The following is a 25,296-nucleotide window of genomic DNA, read 5'->3' on the forward strand; positions in this document are numbered from 1 at the left end:
GCTACAGTTCTTGTAAGTCCCAAAGGGCTGCAGCTCAGCAGCGGCATGCAGGTGTGGGAACCCTGCCTGGTACCTGCAGCATTGCTTGAAGAAAGCCACAGGGATGCTTTTGGGGGCATGAGGCAGTTGTCACAAGAGTGGCCAGGAGTAGCCCAGAATGCTCTGAAAACCAATTTGTGCTGATTGCCTCTTGCCCAGGTAGGCTGCAGCAACACTCAGTGTACCACAAACCACACCAGAGATGGAGAGACACCAAAGGCTTTCAGCAGTGTGGCTCCCGTGGGGTAAGAGGCACCACCAGGACGGAAACACCCTCAGCCAAGCCTGAGCCAGGGACAAAGATGACCCATGCCTGCCACACCGTACATGGTTGGAGTCCTGACCTGCACCATCCCTCACCCGCAGCCTGACAAGGTTCCACCTGCTCAGGGTCTGTCCCGGTTTGTGTCCCCGCTGCCATGGTGAGCGCCCGGTTACCGGCTGCCTCTGGGGACCCTCGCCCCTTCCCACAGGGAGCCGGGAGCATCGCCTCTTCCAGAGCCCGGCAGCTCCATTTGGAGATCCTACAACCAAGCAACGTCCTGGCCTGAGGCACATGGGTAAGGCCGACAGCAAACCTTACCCTAGCCAGCAGCATCCTGGGCTGCATTGGGAAGCGGGTCAGAGGAAGCAATCCTTCCTCTACATCCAGAGTGCTGCCTCATTCTGGGTTCTTCAGTACAGGAGATGTGGACATACTGGAGAGTCCAGCAAAGGGCTGCTAAGATGGCTAAGGGACTAGAGCATTTTTCATGACAGGCCAAAAGCTGGGACTGCTCACTCTGAAGAGAAGGCTCGGGAAGCCTTATCAACGCGTATAAATACCTGATGGGAGGGAATGAAAATAGCCAGACTATTCACAGTGGAGGTGCCCAGGGACAGGGTAAGAGGCAGTGAACACAAATTGGAACATGTGAGATCCCATCTGAACACAAGAAAACACTTTTTTGGTGTTGTTGTTAAAGAGGTTGTGGTCAAATACAGAAAGAGTTGCCCAGACAGGCTGGGGAGGCTTCAGCTGTGGAGATGCTGAAAACCCAAGAGTCCTGGTCCACCTGCTGTAAGTGACCCTCGTTGAGCAGGGGGATTGGATGAGATGATCATGAAGTCCCTTCCAACCTAATCAATCCTATGATTCTGTGGGAAAAATAAAACAAAACAACAGTAACCACAGAAACTGAGACTGCACTTAGTGCACAGTGCAGCAGGGATCCTGGAGCCCAAACTTGCCCTCAAACCGGTACAATGCTGCACGTAACCTTCAACTCTCTGTGATCGGCCCCAGGGCAGCAGATGCTCCTGCGACATTCAAATGAATTCATGTGTGCTGATGGTATGGAAGGTGTGAAATAAGGAACTGCTGCAAGCAAAGCCTCTTCTCAGTGACACTCAATGTGCTTTTCAGGACCTAAGAAAACACCCTGCATACTCACTTTGCAGAAGGTGTGAGAAAGTGCTCAGGATCTGCACTACGTGGCAAAGCGCTCAATGTGGGAAGGAAATAAACAGCCCAAGGAGAAACAGCTTTATTTAAGGAATGGAAGTGAAGTCTGGAAGGATGAAGCCAGCAGTTGCCTGAGGAGTTGTTTTTCTGAGAAAGTGCGATTCAATCCTTCCTGGCATAACACTCTGAGGAAAAAAAAAAAAAAAAAAAAAAAAAGAGTTGCTGGGGCCAGCAAGTTTGTGCTGACTGAGAAGGGTTGCTCCTTGCTCTCCATCCAGCCCAGCAGGGTTCTGACCAGCTCCGCACAACGTGCCCACTTTTCCCTGATGAAAGTATCTGCTGGGAGCTGCAGAGTGCCAGCATGGGGATACAGGCAGAGGTTGATGCTCTCTGCAGGAGTTCATAAAACACTTCTTTTCCTAGGGTGAGCCACAACAAAACAACAAAGAAATGGACTTTAAGGTGCAGCTTGCCCTTTACCCCATCCTGCTCTGATGCAGGGAGAACACAGCCCAGTTGGCTTTTCTCCCTCCACAGCCATGACTGGTGATGCCAAAGCCAGCTTGAACGTTACAGGGACTGGTCAGCATTGTCTGTTGGAGACCCATGAGCGTGGCTGACCTCTTCCTCTTGCTAGTTATAAACTCAGACACCACACAGAGCAAATGTAACCTTGCCTTGCCCAGCAACTTCCCTCTGTAAACAAAAGCCATGCCCGGCTTACAGCCAGGTCAAAGAGAATCAGATTCCAAAAGGAATCAACCCTGGTGGATCAGTTCCATGGTTTCACTGGCTGCATCAGAGCCGCTGCCTTCAACCAGCCTGAATGCTTCTGTCCCACAGGCCGCGGGCACCCACTGTCACTGACAAACACTGATCATGCAATGAGTAGTAACAGAGTTGCTCTGTTGGCGCTGGACCAGGTTTTGCAGTTTCCTCTCTCACTGGCAAGGCAACATCCAAGCAGGCTGCTCGCAGGTGCTCAGTTCTTCCATCGGATTTGCTAAAAGAGAGAAGAAGGCATGACTAACACCAGTGCTGACCACAGATCCCTCAGGCCAAGCTGCTGAGGGCCAGTCCTTGAAAAGGGGAACTATGCCCGTAAGGTTCTACTTCTATCAGCTCCACCCTTCATTCCTACACTGAATGCAGCCCCAAACATAACAGTAGTTTCTCAGAACAAAGAATGTAGGAGAGCCATGCCCTTCCTGCACACCTAACCAAGAGCCATCTCTGATGAGAATTTCTACAATAAAAAATAGGTGTTTCTTACTGTGTTGTTGAGTATGCTGTTTATCTTCTCTTCTTCTGCAGAGCCTCTCTCCACCTTGCATTTATATGCCATCAGCTGGATGCGATCCTTTAGATCCCTGTATGTCTAGATAAACAGCAAAACCAGCACACATCTGAGCAAAGGGGACACTTCCACAGTTGCCCTGAAGAGGAGCAGGTGTAAACCCCTCAATCCCTCCTCAAGTTCCCACCAGTAGCTTAGGTCTGCACAGACCTGCACAAGCAGCCAGGTGTGGGCACAGCACACAAACTAGGAGCCATTCCCCTGGCTCACTTGGCTTCCACTGGGAACAATACTGCTGTTCTCAAGACTCAGGAATAAGCAAACCCCACCAGACACATGGCAACAAATTGGCATGGGAGAGCTAGGGGGAAAAAAGCAGGCTTTTGTCCCCTCTCTTCACACACAGCAAGGACTCACATCTATGACAACATCATGGCACTTGTATTTTGTGGCAAGGTTCAGCCGTGTCTCCACATCCTCTACCAAGCACACGTATTCCTGCAGCACCTGCAAGGGAAAGAAGTGTGTCAGCTCCCTTCTGCAGGTACTTCCTGCCTCATTCTTTCACTCCAGTCACAAATTCTTTCAAGGTCACTGGTCACAGACTTGACTCCATCCATCCTATGGCAACGAGTGGCCTGGACAAGTCTGCTAAGGACTCCAAGGGCAGTAAAACTTTGCTCACAAAGCTCCAAGTCCTGTGCTACCTCATTTCTATGTATCAGGTTAGCCATTGCCAGATAGATGAAGCATACGGAAAGTTAACATAGCAAACAAAGATGGCAATGCACTGTGGAGAGCTTGCTCTGTGGGCAGCTCACCTGGGGAATCAATCATGTCTCAAATCCCCATGAAGACCAAGAGGACACAGGCAGTGGTTCCTTGCTCACCTGGACAGGTGCACCGTTCCTCTGCAAGATCTCCACCACCCGGTGGAAGCCAATAGGTGCCTTCTTCTTGGTGTAGCCCAGCCAGTTCTGAAATGACAGCCAAACCTTTTGTTAATCCTAACAGACAATCCCTCCAGCCACTGCAAGAGGAAGCAAGAAACTGTTTTTCCCCTGGTGAAGGGACAAACAACATCTCTCCAGCTGCTAGCAGCGTATCCCACCAGCCACCACATGTACCACTGGCAGAGTCCTTCATCCAGTGGCTGGGCTCAGGCTGGCTGCGAACCACTTGGTAAAGGGGCATGAGGGCAGCCTGTGACTCTGGCCCAGTTGCTGCAGCCAGTCCAGGCCCAGTTGAGCTCAGGGAGAGGAGGAATGTATTATAACACCCTGCTGGGCCCTGCTGAAATAAAACCAGTCCGTCTGGTAGCTCCAGAACAAGCCAGCTATCAGGAGCAGATATCAGCACTTGGAACTGAGTTCCTAGCAAGGCTTTCCCCAACTCACCTTGGTGGTAAAAAGGGCATCCACATCCTCCCAGGCTCGCAGCTTGGCACGGGCAGCCAGGGCAGTCAGCACATATTGTTTATCAGGAATCTGCAAGGCAGAGAGCTGCAGTCAGAACACTAGCACTGCTCAGAAGGCTTGTGTGGGATGGAGAGGAATGGCACCTGCCCCCAGCCTTGTCAGAAATCACACCAACAGCCAGGCAAGGACGTGAGATACTGCCTGGGACCATGGTCAGCACTGCAGAAAACAAGAGGCGGGGATTTGCAAGTGCTGTTGCAGCCAGGATGCACTGCCCCCTGCTCAGTGGGACAGTGAAAGTCTCCACGTGACTCCCACTTGCATTTCTGAGCTTCCAGAATGGGCCTGCTCAAGTAGAATGCAGTGCTTCTCCCAGAACCCTGTGTCCGTGCTGAGCCTCTCAAACTCCTGCCCAGCCCCCTCACTAAACACAATTCGGTTGCCCACATTTTCAGCTGGTGCTGCCACACCAGCAGGAAGCTCACATACCTTGAATGTTTTCTTCAGATTGGTCGGGCTGCTGAATGTTCCCTAGAGAGAGCAGACAGTCAGTACAAACTCAGAGGAAGCCAAGAAGGAGGTTCAAGCACCTTTCGTTGTAAGATATTTGCCCTGCACATGACAAATCTCCCTGCTATCAAAGTCTCCATGAGCTTTTTGCTCATTACAGTGACAAAGAAAAAACTGACAGAAGAGAACAACTAACCTACTCCATTAAGTCTCTGGTTTGGTTTTCCCTGCATTCTCAAGCTGTTGCACCTCCAGCACTTCAGAGACCAGAATCGTACACCTCAGCCTCATGGGATTAAGGACTAATTTTAAGGACTAATTCTGTCTGCTTGGAGGCAGCACAAGACAGTGATTTCTTCTAGGAGGCAACTCTGTGATAGGTCACCCCAGGCTGAACGTCCTTTCTTAGAGCACATAAGAAATCTCCAACCTGGTCCCAGATGGCTGACGTAGCTTCATTTCTCTGGTCTCTCTTATGGATGAAATAACGTCCCCCACTTATTTTCCTTAACATGCCCAGCTTAACCACCTCACGTATTGAGGGCTACAGAGATGAGATGTAACCTTGGTCCTCTACCACATCATCCTCACCTCAGCCTCTGTGTAGTGGTAGAAACAGGAATAGAAGAGAGTGGTCACTAGTGGCATGTTGAGAATTGAGGCCTTGCGAGGGTATTTCTGAAATATCTCCGACTGCCCAGCCGTCTCCAAGTGTCGATCGTTGGCCTGAGGAAACAGAGAGGGTGAGCATGAGCCAGGGCAGCTGCCTGACCTAGTTACGGGGTTTAGATCTGGGCAGAGTGTTATGATAGCAAAGCCCAACCACAGTCTTAACACGCCATGCAGTCTGATGTTTGGTATTTCACACATGGGTCTGGCACAGCAGCTTGCAGAGCAGTTAAACTACACTAGCCAGCCAGGCTTTAGATCCAGAGTGGTATGAGTTAGGGACAGATAGGGATCTCACAGATAGCTGCAGTCACCTCCTGACCAGCAAAAGAAAGATTTCATACCTCAATTATGATCTGTCTCTCCAGCAGTGTATAATGGTCTTGGATATGGGAGATATCCTCAGGTGAAAATGGCAGCCTGGCCAGACACGCAGGAAGGAAACAGTCAGCAGCTCTTAGCACGCTTGGGAGGATGTTTTTCTCTGCTGAATGTGTTCTCCACATACAGGGATGTGGGGAACACCCCCCTACTCTTCCCAGCCTGAGAGTAGGTACTCAAGCTCTTGCCCCATCAACCATGCCTCACTGCCCTCTCCAGCTGGCTTTCTCCTAGACAGGCTCCACAGAAGAAAAAGTTAGGTGGCATTCCTTACAGAAAAACCTAAAGCTGATGTTAACAATTTCCTTAAGTGCTCAGGCAGCCAAGCTTTTACCCTTCACAAACCAACCAAAAGGTCCATGAGGCATTTCTGCCCCCAGGTAAGTAGCGAAAGTTGCTGGACTTGTGATCAACACAAATTCTTCTCTGTCTACATTATGTCCACAATACCCCACTGCCACTGAGGCAAAGCCAGCATCAGCTTTGGAACTACTGCAGTAGTAGCTGCAGTACTTGGACATGGGTCTAATTTTCTTTATTACCAGCTTCTGTGGAGCACCCATATCCCTCCCACCCTCTTTCATTTTTCCTTACCCAATGCATCCTTTCAGAAATTCCCTCCTCTTTTCTACATCCTGGATGTTCAAATGCTCCCGATACTGAGAGAGCTGGAGGGAGAGGGAAAAGAAGCACAGTCTGTCTCATTAATTTAGGACGTACAGGACTCCAGGGGGCAAATCAGGGATGCGAAGCTCTCGCCTGACAACCAGACACCCTGCAGCCACCTCTTCTCCCTACCCTTTTCATGCTCAGAGCACCCTCTTCACCAAGTAAAGGGAGCTTCTGCTCATGGGAATACTCACAGCAACTTCCTCAGTCCTGTCTAGGAACCTGCAAAAGGGAATAAGCAAGCATTAATTGGAGGCAGATACCTAGCAGTGTGCTCAGATCTGCCACATGGCTGGGCAAAGCCTCACCTGAGCAGATCCAGAAGCATCTTCTGCTCACCGGTCTCCTTGAGGAAATGGATCAGATGACACAAGGCCACCTGCCGCACCTCCAGCTCTCGAAACAAGATTTCTGCAGGAGAGAGGGATGTGCACGTGTGGGTAAAGCAAGTTAGCGTGACCAAGCCAGAGGGAGCTCGGCACAGTGCACAGCGCTGCAAGCAATTAGCAGGATTCAGCAACCTTACCCCACCTCGAAGTCTAGTCTGCAGGGCTATAGCACAAAAGAAGAGGCACACTCACAAGGCTGCTGGGTGAATTCCCAGCAGAGTGCTATTCCTACAGATTCATTCTCATTTACCCCATCACCACCACCAGCTACCAGTGTTTAAAGCTCCTCTCTGAGACCTTGATGGGTACCATCACCCCCCTCCCACTTTACACTCACTGCGAGAATATTTCACGGTCAGTAAAGCAGCAATACCTCAGCTGCTGTCTCTCTGACTTGCAGCTGGTGAATGAACTAGCCTCTCTGTCCTCAACTGAAACACACTACAGAAACCCTCGCCCCAGTCACACTTACCTCTCCTTAGCGTCCGTTTCAGGAATATCAGGACCTGTGAGCACAGAGAGGCAGCTCTCAGCTGAACATACCAGTCTTCACCAGGATTAAGACAGAGAGACAGCAAACTGTCAAGTTTGGCCAAGGTCTGGGGAAACTTTTGCAAGGGTGTCTGAAGGCACAGCTCTTACAGTGCTCAGCTGAATTCTGCAACCCACTAGACACAGGGCAAGCAGTGAGCCAGGGCTGCAGCTGCCTGGCTTCTCTGGAGCTTAGCTTAGCAAGGCCACGAAAAACCTTTCCCTGAAGCATCCAAGGCCTTAAAAGACCTGGATGGGGGAAACGTTGACACAGCTCCATTTGCTGCCTGATGCTGCGGGAACTGGAAAAATCTGGAGAAGTCCCTCAAATCTTCTGTGCTGCAGTGAGCAGATTAAACCTTGGCCTTTGAGAAGTTGCTGCAAGGAGCCCTTTGAGGGCTGAAGGATCGGGTTCCTTGTTATTACCTGGTAAATTCTGCAGACTGGTAGGAAAGCCAGCAGGAATATGGAACTTTCTAGCCTTAATATTTGACAGTTTTCAGTAACTTCTTCACCTGAACTAAAGAAACCCCATCCTGCAAGGTGAGGTGGCCAACTGACTGTTCACACAAGCACCCTCTGTGGGGTCACCCAGGAGGTCCCAGCCCTGTATGGCCCCAGCAGGACTCACAGCTGTAATGACATTCCCATCGTGCCCTGCCACAGCTTCATCCAAGAGCACCAGCTTGTCCTGCAGGGAGCGAAACCTCTCTAGAGAGCAGACCTGGAGAAAGAAGAGGTATAAGCAAGCATACAAGACAGCAGGCAAGTCCCCACGCTGAATCAACCCCCCCCCCCCCCCTTCTTTATCCTGTAATTGTGGCCTCTCTCAGCCTTCGGTCACCTGTCCTCTGCCCAGCACGCATCAGCACGGCCACTATTAAGGACAGGTAGCTTCAAGGGCAGTTCTTAAGGGCTGTACACAGCTCCTGTGCACTCACTGCAAAATGAGGCAGCCGACACTAAGATTCCATCTTCATCCCTCCGTTTGCCGCCAGCTAAGAAGTGAAATAAAGCCCCACACCATTGGATCTTTTCCATAAACTGAGCCCCAGGGAGTGGAAAGGGTAGAGGTGTACAGCAGTACAGGTACCTCCTGTCAAAGACTAGCTGAGCAGATGACTCATTTAAAACCCAACAAAACCCTGTTTTCTGCTACTCCTGAGCTACAGAGATCTCCACAGTGATCTCTGCACTTCCATGTGGCAAAACAACAGACAGGCACAGCACCATCCCTGCCAGATGCTGCAAGCAGCATGGATCCCCTTCCTGCTCCTGGAACAGCCAGAAGCACGGAGAAGCACAAAGCAGTTTGGGAGCACCCTCCCTCCTTCTCTCACAAGCAGATGAAAGAGGAATATTCTTACCTTGCCCCTCTGCATTCGCCTGACTGTATCTTTGGGGCTCCAATCACTGCTGTAATCCTGCCACAAGAAAAACAAAGAGCAACTCAAGAGAACAACAAATTATTGAAAACCCAAATATAAGAGGAAAAAAAAAAAAAAAAAAAAAAAAAAAAAAAAAAAAAAAAGCTGATCCAGTTCCTTCCTATTAGGGAACCACTGCACACGAGTCTCTCAAGTCAATATATAACTGAAGGTCAGATGTTCTGAGCATAAGGGCACAGACTGGAAAGGCTCACAGAGTGCTTTTATATTCCACTAGTAGAATTCAATACCGGTCAAATAGAAAGGAGGCTCAGGGTCTGGCTTGAACGCTGTGTGTTTATGTCGTTTATGTCTGCTGGTAAAGGCACTGCTTTCTGTCTGTGTTCAGTTGTGTGGCCAGCTGTCCTAGCATTGTGCATGTCTGCATCTGTTGGAAATATGTGCTCAGCCTTGTTACTGTCTGCACCTGTGGACATGGAACCACAGCCTCACATCTGCTAGGCTGGGACAAGAGGAATTCACCCAGTCCCCAAACCCCCTGGATTCTGCAATACCGAACACTCCTGCCAGCTGGTACCTGTCTGTACCCTCCCTGTCCCAGTGATTCATGAACAAGAAGTTGTGAAACCTTACGGTTTCTTTTAAGGAGCACACAGGTCACCTGACCAAACATGAAAGCAGCTTATTGGCAAAGCAATATTTAGAAATCCTTTTCACAGAGACTACTGGGTCTTCAGTAGGAGAAGGAATAACTAATATCCTCAGCAGAGCTCCCTACTTCTGCATAAAGGCAGAGAACACCTAAATCAACTGTGAGGCTGGGTCTGCGTTTTGCAGCTCCCTGTCCTAATCCCTGCATTGCCCTCTGCTGTCTGAAATAGCCATTAATTAATTCCCATAAAACCTTCAGAGCACAAAAAGCTCTTATCTCAGCACTACAAACATGGGCTGCTCACCTTGTACTCAGCTTTCGGTCTGCGCAGCTCTGGGGCATAGTTTTTAACTCCTGTGTCTGAGAGGGCTGAAAGGGAAGGACAAAACCGAGTAGCACATCAAAATCCCGACTCATATCTACTTCCAAAACTGCCCTGTCCTTGGTTTCAAGTATAAAATGGCAATCCAAAGTTGCTTTAAACCCAACAGTCATCAGTTGTACATATATTCCCTTGAATCATCATACCAACCCTTTGGCTGGTTTGCTGAGCAACTTTCAGACAACCCATTTCTGTGATACTAGGAAGACACCACCCTTTATTGGAAATGCTATGGTTTACGTAAACCTGCACCCATCCCAAATGAGGCAGGGGTTTAGAACTTACCATCTGAAAGGGACTGTAAACTGGGAAGTTTGTTTCGTCCTGCAATCAAAACAAAACTCATGAAAGTCTCTTCTCTGGTAACATCTCTTGCAGAGGGAACACTGATCTAGACTGCAATCCGGTGAGCTGCAGCCATGCCAGTGCAGAACGGGCCACTCTACACAGATACACGCCACGTTGGCATAGCTGGGGCTTGCCTGCTTGCAGTCTAAGGCTTTGAAATAGCCTGTGCCATCACAAACCATATCACACCCTAGCCCTATCTGCCCTCTCGTTGCCAAGGCTGGGAGAGGTTAGAGAGCCTGAGTTTGCTCATTTACCTGCAGAGCAGAGGCTCCAGCATGCAGCACTGCTTAGGCCATCACAACACAGCTTCGCTCACCAGGGTTGCTACTTTGATGCCTTTCATTATAACTCTACTATCCAAGTTGTTAGTAGAAAAACACCCCAGAAAAAGTGACAAAGCACAAGCTGGCATGTTGTCCAGCCACAAGATAACAGAGCTGAACTCTTACAGGCCATTTATGTCCCCCCATGCCCTGCTGCACAATTCCCCCACCAACCAGCTACGCTACCACTGCTGCTACCAGCAGCGCTGAACCCATCAGCAGCAGTCAGCTGCACTCCAACTAAAGAACAACCAACTTGTCTTCCCTACAGTCAGATGAGGCCCACATGGATCAAACCAGTCCTTTTGTAGCCTGCTCTTTTCTACTGTACAAACAGACTGTGGTAAAGTGCTGTGCTCTACCTTGCTATTCTGTGGAACCTAGCTTATAAGAAGCCAAAATCCCCAAAGCCACCTGCCACAATGGGAGAGCTGCCTATTTGCTGCACAAGGCAGGCACAGTCACCAATTTCTGACCACTGGCAGAGACCCTATCGCAGTGAAGAGGGATTGGAGCTCCCCTGTTTTGTAATACACTTAATACAACCTATTTACATAAGGTAACATGATTTCCCCTTGATATTCTTGAGGGAAAAGCCACTTGCCCGTATTGTGTATGAGGAACCTCACCTTTGAATAGGCTGCTTAGGGAGTAGGAGGAAACTTGCTTGGGTAAAGCGGCATTGGAGGAAGAGCCCTTCTGTAGGCTGGAGTCTCGGCCCTCCAGGGAGCTAGTGCTGCTGGAGGCTGTCTCTTTGATGGACCAGGAGATGCCTGTGCACAGAGAGAGGTTATTCAGAACAGGGAAAGAGAAAACTGCTCTGTAAGCAAAGTTCTTATGGCAGGGCAAGAACATTACCAAGCGTGTCCCAGTCAGGTCTGCACTAACATGTCCTGCTAAGTTTGACACCCAGCGCTGACTGGATGCACTGTGCAGAATCCCAGTCTCACGTAACTGTGTTTGTCAAGCAGCTGCTTACTGCCCTCCAGAAAACGGTTGCATTTCAGCAATGCTATATACCTCATTATGGCTTGTATTTAAAAAGAAAACAAAAAACACATCCCACCCAATGTTTGTGTGTCTGTTATGGGGTAAAGCATCATCCATACTCTAGAGGTACAAAGCAAGGCAGAGAATCCCTGTCTTACCTCAAATTACAGACAAATAAGAGCATACCTCCCTGGACACTGGAAAACTAAGACAGTTTTCCTCTCCACACAGAGGAAACAGCTGTCAACGTGCACATGCATTCATCTCTTTTCTGTTTGTTCAAGACACAGGTTTCCCTTTTTTCATGCAGTTTTCGTGTGTTTTAGAACAAGGTGGTACAACAAAATAGCTGGTGGGTAGAGACGCTGAATGTGAAAAGAAAAAGGAGCTGCAGCACAGGACAAGAACGGGCTCTTCGAAGGCTCCCCGGGTGATCCATATTTAAAATATCACTGCTTGGATGCTGTTCACTGGCTAGCAAGTGCCACATTTTCTATGGGTAAGGAGCTCCAAAAAAAAGCAGACAGCATCGTGTGTGGGTCCTGAGGTGACGCCCACCACCACCAGAAGTACATTTCACAGAATCACGGGCTGTAGGGGTGGGAAGGGGCCTCGGGAGATCAAGGGGCCTGCACTCACTTCCCACGGGCTCCCCGCTCCAGCTGACCTTCTCCAGCTCATCCTCATCATCGTCAACGATGTCCCGCAGGCTGTTCACCGCCCGTTTGGACTCCTTCAGCTGCGGACAGACACGGGGCTCACCTCAGGCCGCCTGCCGGGGAGGCTCGGGGGCCTCGCAGGGCAGTCGGCCCCTACCTGGCACAGCTCGTCGTCCTCGTCGTCGAAGGTGAAGGCCCGGCACTTGGAGCTGTGCCAGTACTCCTCCTCGTCCGCCCGCGAACGGCTCATCTGCAACGGCAACGGGCGGCGGCCTCAGGACCCCGGTTCCCAGCCCCAGGCCCCCCGCCCGGTCCCCGCTCACCTCCCCTCACGCCCCAGGCACCGGCACCGGCCGCTGAGGAAGAGCCACCGCCCGCGCGGGGCACGCCGGGACTCGTAGTCCTCCCGCCACCCCTCGCCCTTCCCCTCTCCCGCACGCGAACTACGAGTCCCGGCGTGCCCCGCGCGGGCGGCGCCTGAGGAGAGCCGGGCGGAACGAAAACTCGCGGCGGAACCCGGGAGCCGGGGCGGGGCGCGGCGGGGGGAGGGCGGCGGAAGGGAGCGTGCCGGCGGCGGAAGGCGGGCGGCGCGGGCGGCCGGCGGTTCTAGCAGCTTCCACGGCAGGAGGAGGAGGCGGCGGCGGTCCCGATGGCCAAGTGGGGCGAGGGCGACCCGCGGTGGATCGTGGAGCAGCGGGCGGACGCCACCAACGTCAACAACTGGCACTGGTGAGCGGCGGGGCCCGGCCGGGCCGCGGGAGGCGCCCCGGGGCTGGGGGGGACGGGGAGGCCTGTGAGGGCCCGTCACGGACCGCCCCGTGTCTCCCGCTTCTCCCCAGGACGGAGCGGGATGCCTCCAACTGGTCCACGGAGCGGCTGAAAGCCCTGCTGCTGCCCGTGCGGGTGGAGGGCGAGGAGGGGGCCTGCGAGGTGACCGAAGTGAGCAAGCTGGACGGGGAGGCCTCCATCAACAACCGCAAGGGGAAGCTCATTTTCTTCTACGAGTGGGCCATCAAGCTGGCGTGGACCGGTGAGTGACGGTGTCTTCTGCTTCAAGGCTGGGTTTAAGGGGGAGATTAAGGGTGCTCATCTCGTTGGGAATAGCAGTACCGAGAAGTGCTGTGTTGTGATGCAACGTAACGTTGCTCACAGAACAACCACAGTAACAAACGTTGGTGTGGACAAAATCGCTGTCATTGCAGGCACCTCGAAGACGGGAGTGAAGTACAAAGGCTATGTGGAGATTCCCAATCTCTCGGATGAGAACGATGTTGATGAAGTTGAGGTAAGCCCAGCTAAAGGCTGGTACTGCTGGATGTGCTGCTGTTCTAGGGAGAGTCCTCAGGGCACATTTCCTGTTGGAGACTGCTAAGGTCTTGTTGAGTCTTTTTATCAAATTAATTTTTGCCTTTCATATATACGGGATCTGTCTGGAGCTCGCAACGGGTTTTAGGTAGATATGTATGTTGCTGTAGGCTGACAGTAGATGAAGTGAAAGACTTTGTAAAACTGCACTGCAGCTTGTGAAAATGTAGCTGAAGTCCCACTGCAATGTCGGATCGAGTAACGAAAGGACCGTGCAAGCACGGGTTTGTTAACTAGTGTTTGTTCTTCTTGTTTAGATCCTTGTCAGCCTTGCTAAAGATGAGCCTGACACGAACTTGAAGACCCTGATGAAGCAAGAGGGTGCAGAAAAGATCAGAGACGCAATAAAAACTTACATCAGCACTCTCAAAACAGGTAGGTGAGAAGGAGAGGTGTTGTGGGACCCTTATGGGTAGTGCTAAATAAGGGTCAGGGGTAGAGAAGAGGGTATATTCCCCTTTTCAGGAAGGTTTTTAAGAAACAGCTGTTATCTTTTTATCTCTTTAGGAAATGGTTAGTGTTTGGCAAGAAGCACTTCTGTCTGTAGACACAGTAGCGCAGCCCAGGTTGACTTTGATGGGAATTCGTTAATAAAGAGTATTTTCTGTTAGGTGTTTTTAAAACTGGAACTGTCCGTCACCTGCTGAAGGTCAGCTATAGAGAAAACGAACCTGGTAACATGTGTTTGCTACCATGGTGATGGAGAGTGTCAGCCACTGCATGTGGCATGATCTGGCCTTTAACGAACTCACTCCATTCAAAGGTGTTTTTTTCACTGCTAGCGTGGCAAAAGAGAAAAGCAGCACACTGAAAAGGCGTATGGGGCTGTCTGGATTTGAGAATAGCTGACAACTTGAAGTTACTCACCAGGTTTTGCTGGTGTCACTGAGTGAGCCATCTCAGCATCTGGAACAAAAACACTTTTTTAGAAGAATAAATCTGATTCCAGCAATGCTCTTTGGCAGAGTTCAGCTCTGCTCTCTAGTACAGGCTTGAAACACTAAGGTTGCTTTTTGTATCTGTCTTACTACATTACACCACACACACTCGACGTTCAGGTTTCTTTCAGTACAAACCACCACAGGTTGCTGGATCAAGCTTCTGTGCCCTTGGGTTTTTAAATTTCACTGTTCAAACTAGGAGGTGCCATCACCCAGAGGACAATGAGAATGGTGTTTGGAAAGAACCGTATGATCTTGTGGGCTGGAATAAAGGGTACTTGGTGGGAAATAAGTATTGCAGCATACAGGATTATAGAATTTTTAATAAAGTTCTGTTACATGATGGAATTTTGCCAGCTGGAACAGACAAAGAGGAACGTGACATCAAACCGTTCTATAAGAGGTAAAGGCAGAAGTGACAGAGGTGTAGGAAAAGCAAACGATGACAAAATTGGCTGAAACTTCTAGTCGTGTTAAAAAAAGTACCAGTGTTGCTGGGCAGGGCACCAGAGAGACCTCCAGGTTTCTGTGTGTTGCTCTGGCATCTGTTGCCCAGAAAGAAAAATAGAAGATGGAGTTAGAAGTGACTTTATTCTGTCCTACAGTCATCTGAAAAATTGAGAACCAGTCTGAAAAGCAAGGGGAAAGTTTGTTTTTAGATCATCATGATAAAAGTATCTGAAACCTCATTGCTATTTGTACTGGGGAGTGAAAGGGGAAAAAAGCAACATAAGTGCAAGGTAGACATTGGTAGAAAAATGACGTGTATGATGGTGTATGTTTAGGCTAGGAATAGGAAGTAAGTTCCTAACTCTTGCTGTAGACAGGTTTTCGTATGGCCGTCAGTGGGGAGTAGTGAGTGCAAAATGAGACCTGTTTACCTTTTTTTGTTTGTTTAACTGGTTTCAAGATGGGGTTGCCAGCAAGAGCAGGGGAGAAACCAGGAAGACCCTTTTGACTGTATGTTTCAAAGAAGAGAGTAAAGGTCTATTTGATCTATTATTGGTTTCACGGGCACGTTCCTGTCTTTCCAGAATTCACCCAGGGCATGATACTGCCCACAATGAACGGTGAACACATGGAAACAACACCTCAGGTGGCACCTAAAGCAGAAGACCGCAAGGTAAATAAAACTGCAAACATACTTTTGGGTCTCTGAAGTATTACAGTACAGTGTATTAGAAGCTGGGGCTTACAAGAACAATTTTGAAGGGTATGTGTTCAGTAACTGTCAACCTGTGGTTCAGGCCTGTTTCCATTTGTAGCAGAAATTATTTCTTAATTCAAGCAGACCAATAAATGTACCTTTTATACTCAAATACAGTGTTGCATGTCTCCCTAAGGCCTTTGTTTTTCCCTTGGATACATGGCTGTTTACTGAGATGATTGACAAAAGTACGTGTGTTTTTCAGTTGTGTTTGTTGTTTTGTTAGAAGGCTGCCAGCAGCAGTTCTGCCACATCACAGTCCAAGTCCATAGGAGTCAAGATCCCCACGTGTAAGATCAGCTTGAAGGACACGTTCTTAACATCTCCTGAGGAGCTCTACCGGGTATTTGTTACTCAAGAGGTAATTCCAGGCTTGTTCTGGGAGCTGTTTGTTGCACGTAGGTTGTTTACAAGAAGCTTTTTAAGGTGTTCTGTAGGACGCTCACATTCCGTGAGAATGGAACAAGAAAGCTGGTCTGCAGAGCAGTTGCTTAAAGCTCGTGCGTGCATTTTTCATGCAGCTGACAAGAGACTGTTAATGCCAGCCAGCAGCCAGCTCCAGACTGCTGTCAGCACCTGGCTGTAGGTGTGTCCCTTACTGCATGTGATCACGTCTCTTGGGATTTACAGTTGCATGCTTTTGGATTTTGTTTTTTCCTTTTAAGTTTAGGAGCTGTTAGCCTTATTAGGGAATAGATCCTCTCCCTGCATATTTTTACATAGTGTAAGTACAGACAGTAGCATTGTATCATTCTCTAAACATGGTCTTTGCTTTCGGTTAAATAAAAAATAAATAAATAAAAACATCAAAATACCATCTTTTCATTGGACCAGGTTTTGTTAAAGAATTCGTCAGGGTAAATCAAAGTACAGTTTAGAGAAACAAGTGCACAGAGCACATAGTGAAAGCTGGGGCTTCTTTTCCCTTGGTGAGCAAGATGCTGCTGCAGTGGCTATAGCTGTGCTTTTCTGCCCAGGGCAGGGGTTTTGTCTTTTCTTGTTGAAGACCTCATATTGTTGACTCACCTCCTCTTCCAGAAGTTTTGTAGCTAGGTTGGAGCTATTAGGCAATAATTTTGCAGGTGGATAATGTCAAGTAATCCTGGTCTCCTGAATTCTTTTCAGATGGTCCAAGCTTTCACCCACGCACAAGCAGCCCTGGAGGCTGATAAAGGAGGCAAGTTCCAGTTGCTGGATGGCAGTGTCACAGGAGAGTTTGTTGACCTAGTAAGTACTAACTAGTGCAGGTGCATCTTGCTTTGGGGCAGCCTTTTTGTTTTTGAAGCAGCGGTTTTGTAATACTGTAATTGAGTTATAATTCACTAATCGGGAATCCCTAGCTGGCGCCTAGTAGTTATCTATAATTGCTGTGGCTATTGAAGGGTTCCCTAGAGTGTAAGTAAATGCATGGGACTATAGCCTGGGGAAGAAAATCAGGCATCTGGTCCTGCATCTGCCCTGTTTTTGTGTGATTTTAATTATTTATTGAGGGTGGGAGAGGTATTAAAGATAGCAACTGACCCTTTTCCTCTTCAGTCCTTGGGCCGTTAAAGTCTTGTGGACAGGGAATCTGTCTCAGTGTCTGAATCAGACTTTCAGAAAGTCTCAGTGACTTTCTTCCAGTGATAACATAGTACAAGAACGTGATGAGCGGTGTTCAGAACTTGCATCTGTGTTCTGTGGGCTGCTGTTGGAGTCTGAATCTGTAAGGCTTCCAAAATTACTTTTCCTATGTTCTTGCCCATGCCTGCTTCAGGTTTAGCCTGGTCTGCCTTCCAAGAAGAGCGGTGGAAAGAAAGTGCCACTTAAAATCAGCTTGTATTGTTCTCGAGGCACTTTTAAGGCTTTCGATCAAGCACAGTTTTAGTTGTTTTCAGTTAGACTTGAGGATTTTCAAAAACTACTACACCTCAATGTCTCTTCTTTCCAAGGTCCCTGAGAAGCAACTTGTTATGAAGTGGAGATTTAAATCTTGGCCAGCTGGTAAGTAGTCCAAAATGGATTCTGGTATTACAGCTCGACTCTGGTATTACAACTCGAGCTTGTGTTGGAAGGATTCTGGCCCCACTTCCCACACAGCACTCCGGCTAACGAGCAAGGTGCCTTAGCCCAGGTTTGTATCCCACACAATGGGGTCAGAGTCATGATCCCACTGGTTACAGCAGCCGGGGATCAGGAACAAGGAAGTAGCAGCTTCAGCTTGCTTAGCAGTGGCTGTAACTGCTTTGAGCCCTATGAAAATAGAGCTCTCTCCTCCTTCTCTAAGGAAGGCCTGCAGCTGTCATAGATAGATCCTACTGGGAAGGATCCTGGGGAGTCTTTTTAAGCGGTGCTGTGTGAGAGGAGGAGGAGAGCATACTGCCTGCTGCTGACAGATTTCTTTTGGTTCCTCCTAGGGCACTTTGCAACAATTACTTTGAACTTCACTGACAAAGGTGGTGAGACGGAGGTGTGCTTGGAAGGCAAGGGCATTCCTGCCAGCGAGGAGGAAAGAACAAAGCAAGGCTGGCAGCGCTACTACTTCGAGGGCATTAAACAGACATTTGGCTATGGCGCCCGCTTGTTTTAATAATGGTTGTTGGAAAGGCTCTCCCTGAAGACTCTGCCACGTGGACTGATACATTTCTCACCTCTCCCTTTCTAATCTTGGCCCTGCTGCTGGGTAGAGTGGGATGACAGGTGATGAGGAAGGCCGTTGAGCAGCACCACTTTCAGTCCCTCACTGCTTTGTGCATGTCTCGTGCTGCAGGGGATTCTCTTACATGTACATACTTCTATTGCTAAATAAACCTAACTTAAAAAAAACACCATGGTACTTGTGTGTTCAGATTGGCTTAAGTTCAAAGGTTTGGTGGTCAGGCCGAGGGAGGGGATCTGTCTGGAAAAACACCGATCAGTGAGGAGTGTTGATCCCAATGTGATTTACTCCTCACTTCTGGGTGAGTGGAGAGCATGAGCCTGATGCAGTTTTTAGTTTGAGCAGCTGCTTGCTTTCTCTCTGCTTTTGATCTGCTGGTAAATGTTTCAAACCCTTCCCATTTTTGAAGGGATCTAAGATCATGTTAAACCTATCCCTCTCCTCCCTTGCATATCGCTCTCTAACACAATCCTTTCATGCACTCATACTAGCCTGCTCTGCAAGAATTATGATTATTTAGTCACTCAGTGACCAAGACCATCAGCAAACCACTGCTGGGGAAACTCTCACCTACAAGATGGTTCTAGCAAGGGTCAGTTACCTCTAAGAGCTTCAGGCCAAAACAAACTAGACTCAGTGGGGGTGGGATTTAATACTCTAAGATAAACAAGGTGCAGTACTTCTGGCTGACCCCACTTCAGCTGTCGCCTCTGTGGGTGAGGAAGAGCCATTAGCTTGTTCTCTTCTGCTAGTACAGCTTGTTCTCTGAGGTATCTTCTAAAGCACATAAACTGGTTATTTGGGGAGAGGGAGGGAGGGGAGAGGTGCGTTCCACTTGGAAGTGTCAGTCTGCCTAACCTCTAGGGTGACTGAAAGGCTAGATTTTACATTTTAGGCATCAGTTTCTCTGGCGTATTATGGTTATTGCTAGTGGTGATCTGCAGAGCAGCATCAGCAAACCAGAAGTAATGCTGCATGAGAATTACTGTGCTTTTTTGGTTGGTTGGTTTTTGTCTTTTAAATCAATAACACGTAGCCATCCTCATCTATAGAAGACAGGAAAAAACATAGCAGGAGGAATGTAGAAAACAGCAGGCAGGAAAAATATTTCTGTTTTTGTAAACAGACTCATGGTTTGAGTTGCCTTTTAGCACAGGGAGAGCATTTCTAGCCTTTTTCCTCCCACTATTCTGGAGTGATTATTTGTGGTATAGTGCTTATGAACATCAAGAAAGTGTATGAAACTGAGTTCTATATGACAGAAAAGGAAGTTACACAAAGCACAGGCACCTGTACTTACGGGAGGGCTTCCCTATGTTGTGTTTTCCTGGACATATCCTGCAGAGCTATCTTCCTTAAAGCACTGGCTGGCTGGGAAAGGGAGTGGAGATAGTTTCCTTTTTTTTTTTTTTTTGTTTTGTTTTGTTTTGTGCACAGGTGTGCTACTGTATGTGTGTGGTGGGCTGCAGGATCAGACATGGTGTGTGCACACCCCGATGTCACTGCACAGCATTTCTATGTGCCCTGTTTGGAAGTTCCTGGGCAGAATTATGGGAAACTAAACATCAGGGCCCGCAAGTCTGCTCACAGACAAGATGAGAGCTTTGTTAAGAGCAAAACCATTTAAAATTGAGAAGATAGGCGCGCTCAAAGTTAACAAGACAAGCCTCATACCTGAATCCCGTTGTCCTTGCGGTGCTTGGTCGGTCGGCCACGCAGTGGCAGCAGCGTTCCCGTGCCGCTGCTGCAGAAGGCAGGCTGCACTAATCACCTGCTGCTGGAAGGTTAGGAAGTGGGACAGGAAGGCAGCTGAAGTGGAATTTTAATTGCCTTCCTTTCATCACAAACAGGATTTACTTTGGATGTCCTGCTGCTACTCTAATAGGACACGCTTTGGCCTCAGCCAGCAGCTCACAGGCATGGGGTTTACGGGCTCGGGGTTGCCTCAGAGGCTGGCTGAGGGCTCTTTTTCCAGCAAAACCGACGGCCGTAGGTTATGCTGGTGCTGCACCAGCTGGCTCCCTGCCCCTCCGGCTGGCAACTGCCATCCCCGCAGGATGTGTAGCCATGCCTTGGCTGCTGTTCTCAACACAAAGTATGGGATTAAACCACGGGTGAAGGAAAGCATTTGCTCAAACATCAGGCAATGAGCTAGCACTTAGCTGGAGGCACAGTGAATCAGGATACGCTAACTATGTAACAGAGCACAGCCGCTGTAATGCCTTATGATACTCCTGCTGTTTACTTGGTGAAGGTGATCTGAGCCTCACTTTACTGCATGCTGCTGAAAGTCTGTGTGTTCTCAGCAAAGCAGCTTGCTTGTTCACCTAAAGCTGACACCTGGTGTGGCTATACAGATCCTAATGAGATGCCCTAGACCTGTGCTTTACTTGGAAGTGTCAGGAGAGCCAGACACACTTTGCAGTCCCTCAGCTATCTGGGGGAGGGATGACTATGTAAGAGGAGGAAGAAAAACGAGTTCATGTTCCTGTGCCCAGAGGCTCCTCAAGAATCTAAAATGACATGGGCTAAGAGGAAAGTCTTGTGAATTCAAGAAAACAATGATTTTTTAAAAAAAATCAGAAGTCAACAGTGAATTTTTCAGTGATGAGAGGTCAGAGGTGAATGCTAAGTGGCTACACAGTTATGAGGCACATGGAGACAATAAGGCATAACCTTACAAATCAAACAAAAGAATGTGGGGTCCTAACCAAGGGGAGTTGGTCTCTGAAGACATTTGGTGAATTCTGGAATTTCTTGCAACTGGTGATAGGGTGCCACTAAAAGTTTATGGGGATTCAGAATGGGAGTAGACAAATTCATGGAAGAAAAAAAAAATCAACCTAGGGCTATTAAGCAAAATAACCACCACATTTGACTCCAGATGTCTCTTGACCACCAGCTGCTTGCAACAAGGAAAGCGTTTCAGGGAAGTAGCCATATCCTTGTCCTTCTCTTCTCTTTACTCATTTTTTCTAGTCACTCTGTTGACTACTGTAAGCATCCACTGCTTTAGGTGGACCTATGTTATTACCCATTTGTCCCTCGCTGGTGTGTTTTAATCATTTGTCTTTGTGAAACTTCTAAGGGAATGTCAAGCCACAAATCAAAGAGGGTGAAATCCCCTAGTTTAGGTTGCTACTCAAACTGCTTTGAAAAATCATCCCAAACCTACTTCAATACCAGTACTATAAGAACATAAGTTAAAAACAAACAAAAACAAAACAATGGGAACAAGTTAAAAGTAGATGGATGTTTCCAGCATGACAAGGCCTGATGCAGTTTACCCTAGAAGACTTGGGGGTAAAAAGTAACGACCAGCACACCTGTATCTTTTAAATCAAGCACAACTTGTATCCTAATTCCTGTCTTTGGTAGAGTATCTGGTCTTTGTTAAGACCCGGGGCACTGCTTTATATGATATTTTTTGTTAGTAAATAAGGGAAGGCCTAATAGAGCTTTACTGAAGCCAGTATGCTTCAGTATAGAAGATAGGATTGATAAAACAATTTACAACACCACCAGTGCTGTAAAACCCTTACAAGACAAGTGTAGAACTGAAAATGTTCTTGAGCTAATGGAAAAGTGATCCAACAGAAAATGAAAAGAAAGAAGAAAAAAAAAAAAGAACATGAAAAGAAAAAGAAAAACATACTTGGCCTTACTAAACTGCAAAGTTTTACACTGGTGCAGAAACAACCAGTAATATGTGTATGTGTACAAGGGGGTAATGACAGGCTTGGAAGCACATCTGTAAAAGATATTTAGGCTGAGTGGATTATGGAGACCTTTCGTATGAGCATAAACTTAAATTGCGATGGAAGAGAACAAAAGCTGCCTTAACAGGCTGGTGTCTGTATGCGTTGTAAATAAATCTTTTCACATAGCATTAAGAAAGCTCCAAATGAGACCCTGTGGCTTTGGTTTGGAGCTCAGCACTTCAAGAAAGCTGTGACTTACCTGGAGAAAGTCCACTGTTGGGCAATGAGAATGATCTGAGGTCCAGAGGCACAGCTTCTAGGGAAAGCCTGACAGACTTGCATTTGTTTAGTCTAGAGAAGAGAAGATGGGGTGGGGGGGATAGGGAGTGGGGATGTGGGGAAATAAGGAGTGCAGTGATAAAATTCTGCAAATACATGAGAAGTAGGAGCAAATAAGGAAATAATATGCTCTCCATGACCACTGCAGATAAGATGCAGTAGGCTTAAAATAAAGCAGGAAAGATTTAGGTTGGCTGCTAGGAAAATATGTCTCCTTGCAAGATCAGTAAAGCTGAGGGATATGGTGGTACCTCTGTCACCGCAGCACTTTAAGACCAGGAGAGAGCAAGACCCGTTGGTGAGGCATGATTTGCTCAGGTCCCCATGGTAGGAGTATGTGATTTCTGGCGGCCCCATCTAAATCTTTTTTCTGTGGTCCTCCACCCAAGGTGCAAAGGTCATAATGGTGGGGGGAGGACTTTCTCCTGGCACTTCAGAAACCTGTGGTGGCCCTCCCAGAGCAAGCCCCTGTAGGACAAGCCTGCGATGCCACTGTGGCAGGGAGATGCAGGCTGTGGGCCTGTGTGGGGCCTGGTGAGGCAGGGCTGTGGTCCCTATGGCCAAGCCCCCATGCAGGGTGAGAAGAATAGCTGACATGCTTTCAGGGACCTGGAACAAAGCAGGGGATGGGCCTCACCAGCTGGGCTTGTCTCCGGCATTTCCGAGGGGCAGCTGGCCGCTGCGGGCAGGGGAAGGAGGGTGAGAAATTCCTTTCCCAACTGTGAACGTGTGGGCCCATCCTCTGCGGGAAGAGAGGGAGCACAGCCCAGCCCAGCTCATGGACACGTTTGGCAGGGTCTCCGTGGCCTGGCTTCACATCCCTGGGGCTGCAGCTCAGCGTCTCCCGGCATGGTGGTGGTGCGGGCAGAGCAGAGGCAGCACCGGGCTGGGCGCCGAGCAGGGCCCGCCTCTGGGCTCAGGGGTAGAGCAAAGCCCAAGGCACCAGGTCTTGCTGCAAGATGCTTAGGCCAGTGTTTGTGCCATGGCCAGCAAGGCACGAACGCAGCCAGTGGGATTTTTTTTTTTTTTTTTTTTAACTCTTCAGTTTTAAGTTAAGGCCCAAGGACTGTCACAAACGTGTTGCTGTTCTCCAGCCCAAGTCCAGGCCTTGTGCACCAGGTCTGCTCTGCTCAGCTGCACATCAGATACCAGGGAGGTGGCACAGCTGAGCCACCTGAAGCTCCACACCAGGCTGGCAAACCAGAACAAGTCAGTTCAACCAGACAGGAAGTCTTGTGTGTAAAGCAGCGAGCAAAGATGCAGCTTGAGACTTTGCCACAGACTTACTCTGGTTTTGGGTGGCACCTGCAGCTCTGGTGCCTCTTTCCCTCACCTGCAGAACTGTGGTGGCAATTCTTGTTTTCACATCCTTGCCCTGGGGGAGTTCTACAGCACAGGGATCTGGGAACAGGGCTCAGCATCCAGCACTGCAGTGACCTTGTCCTGGGGGATAAAGCAACAGCCATGTTACAGGCAGCAGTAACTACTGACCACCACACCAGGGGAAGAGTGACTTTGTGCTGCTTCTCCGGCAGAGCTGAGCTCAGCCCACTGCCCCTGGCTTGGGCTCCAAGCAATGATGGTTTTGGTGCTTCAGAAAACCAGAGAGGAACTCACTGTGATGGAGCAGCCTTCTCCTAGAGGAGACATCTGCTGCTCCCAAGCAGGGGCCAGTGAAGGCACCAGGCAGCTGTGGAGCAGAGCCATGTGCTTAAGTCCCAGATAAACCTTGTCAGATGTGCAGCCAGCACACAGCAAAAGGAGCGAGAGCAAAGGAGGGGAAACAGCTGGAAATAACAAGAGCTTGGAAGTGGTCACAATTTATGCAGCAAATTAACGGCCACAAAAAGCTGTGATCCCTGGGAAGCTTTGCTAATCCCTCTGCTATCATGAGCTTCTGACTGTGGAGGTTGTTTGCCACATCAGTTTTCCAGCTGGGGTGATGCCTTTTTTTTTTTTTTTTTTTTTTTTTTTTTTTTTTTTTCATCTGCTCTCATGCTCAACACCTGTTTTAAGCAGTGTGTTACTGTAAGGTCTGAGCATGGAATAAAACCTGGCATCAGGGCTGAAGCACAGGCAGTGCACTTACATACATCTCAGCAGACCCTGATAATCTTCTCGTGGGAGGTTTCCATCCCTCTGAGCAGAGCTTCACGCACCCTGTGGCTGCAGTGGCAGGCTCAGGACGGTGTCTGTTGCCTGCAACTCTTGCAGCCCTCTTCTGCACCCCTCTGCCTCCCATTCCAGGGATGGCAGTTCCTGTTATTGCTATTAGTTGAACTTCACCAGCACTTTACAGCTCTTCCTGTACTTATGGTGTGGTAGACAAAGGCCATGTCCCACCAACCTTTGACACCAACCAAACAAGGAGATGGGGAAAGAGACGTAAGTTAATAGGCATGTGGAAAACTGATGTGACTTGCTGAAAGTCAAACAATAAGGTACTGGCAAGGCAAAGCAAATTCTCCTGCTTCTTATGCTGTGGCTTCATCTACAGGATGGGCTATACTGACCCCAGGCCTCTGGCTATTACGTGAGCTACATCTGCATCTCTCCACTGCCACTTCCAGAGCAGGCAGCCTTGGGATGACCCAGAAACATGGGGAAAACAGGCTGCAGAAGCACAGTCCTAAGGTGAAATTCTTAAATCCCTTTGAATGAAATGGATGTTTTGCACCAGACCCACATGCTCATGTATGTGGGGCTGCCTGCAGCTGCCAAGTTGGGAGCCCTGTTGTTTCCAAGCATCATAGACCAAACTGGCAACAGCAATCTTTATTTGCAAAAGATGTCTATAATACACTGGGTTGGTTTTTGTTTGTTTTCTTTTTGGGGTAGGGGAACAGATGGATGGACAAAGCCTCTACATTCAGTTACGCACATATACATGCACATACACACGGTCCCTGTCCACCAGCATCACTCACCCCTGTTCTTCAGCTGCCACAATTGTCACAGACAATAAATACTGCATATAAAGGAACCACGTAATATAACACACTGGGGATGGACA

General features: G+C 48.7%; 2 protein-coding genes across 3 annotated transcripts; one reads left to right on the forward strand and one right to left on the reverse strand.

Moving 5' to 3' along the window:
• Positions 1 to 982: 982 nt before the first annotated feature.
• On the reverse strand, positions 983 to 12,509 carry VIPAS39 (VPS33B interacting protein, apical-basolateral polarity regulator, spe-39 homolog). The gene is made up of 20 exons (XM_035328363.1): positions 12,416 to 12,509; positions 12,250 to 12,342; positions 12,073 to 12,172; positions 11,073 to 11,216; positions 10,055 to 10,093; positions 9,692 to 9,756; positions 8,715 to 8,771; positions 7,979 to 8,071; positions 7,289 to 7,322; positions 6,736 to 6,838; positions 6,622 to 6,649; positions 6,353 to 6,426; positions 5,722 to 5,797; positions 5,300 to 5,434; positions 4,688 to 4,729; positions 4,178 to 4,267; positions 3,671 to 3,757; positions 3,198 to 3,287; positions 2,757 to 2,861; positions 983 to 2,486 (listed from the first exon to the last, which is right to left on the reverse strand). The coding sequence occupies exons 2-20, from the start codon at positions 12,340 to 12,342 to the stop codon at positions 2,466 to 2,468; spliced, it is 1,476 nt and encodes a 491-aa protein (XP_035184254.1). The 5' UTR covers positions 12,416 to 12,509; the 3' UTR covers positions 983 to 2,465.
• A 146-nt stretch (positions 12,510 to 12,655) lies between these two features.
• Positions 12,656 to 18,410, forward strand: AHSA1 (activator of HSP90 ATPase activity 1). 2 transcript variants are annotated; one of them, XM_035328368.1, is made up of 9 exons: positions 12,656 to 12,821; positions 12,932 to 13,122; positions 13,295 to 13,377; positions 13,715 to 13,832; positions 15,433 to 15,521; positions 15,832 to 15,966; positions 16,731 to 16,832; positions 17,537 to 17,588; positions 18,002 to 18,410. In XM_035328368.1, the coding sequence occupies exons 1-9, from the start codon at positions 12,742 to 12,744 to the stop codon at positions 18,172 to 18,174; spliced, it is 1,023 nt and encodes a 340-aa protein (XP_035184259.1). In that variant the 5' UTR covers positions 12,656 to 12,741; the 3' UTR covers positions 18,175 to 18,410. The 2 variants fall into 2 exon arrangements, with proteins under 2 accessions (XP_035184259.1, XP_035184260.1); XM_035328369.1 differs by having other exon boundaries at positions 15,835 to 15,966.
• Positions 18,411 to 25,296: the final 6,886 nt, after the last annotated feature.

Source organism: Oxyura jamaicensis, chromosome 5, assembly GCF_011077185.1.
Source record: "Oxyura jamaicensis isolate SHBP4307 breed ruddy duck chromosome 5, BPBGC_Ojam_1.0, whole genome shotgun sequence".
NCBI lineage: Eukaryota > Metazoa > Chordata > Aves > Anseriformes > Anatidae > Oxyura > Oxyura jamaicensis.

What these genes read in the sequence shown, in the direction of transcription:
- AHSA1 (XM_035328368.1), top strand. Translation starts at nt 12,742, where the DNA reads ATGGCCAAGTGGGGCGAGGGCGACCCGCGGTGGATCGTGGAGCAGCGG. An exon ending in GGGTATTTGTTACTCAAGAG is followed by an intron (nt 15,967 to 16,730) that starts GTAATTCCAGGC and finishes AATTCTTTTCAG; the next exon opens with ATGGTCCAAGCTTTCACCCA. An exon ending in CAGGAGAGTTTGTTGACCTA is followed by an intron (nt 16,833 to 17,536) that starts GTAAGTACTAAC and finishes CTTCTTTCCAAG; the next exon opens with GTCCCTGAGAAGCAACTTGT.
- VIPAS39 (XM_035328363.1), bottom strand. Translation starts at nt 12,342, where the DNA reads ATGAGCCGTTCGCGGGCGGACGAGGAGGAGTACTGGCACAGCTCCAAG. An exon ending in TTTACAGTCCCTTTCAGATG is followed by an intron (nt 9,757 to 10,054) that starts GTAAGTTCTAAA and finishes CTTCCCTTTCAG; the next exon opens with CCCTCTCAGACACAGGAGTT. An exon ending in ACCACTACACAGAGGCTGAG is followed by an intron (nt 4,730 to 5,299) that starts GTGAGGATGATG and finishes TGCTCTCTCTAG; the next exon opens with GGAACATTCAGCAGCCCGAC.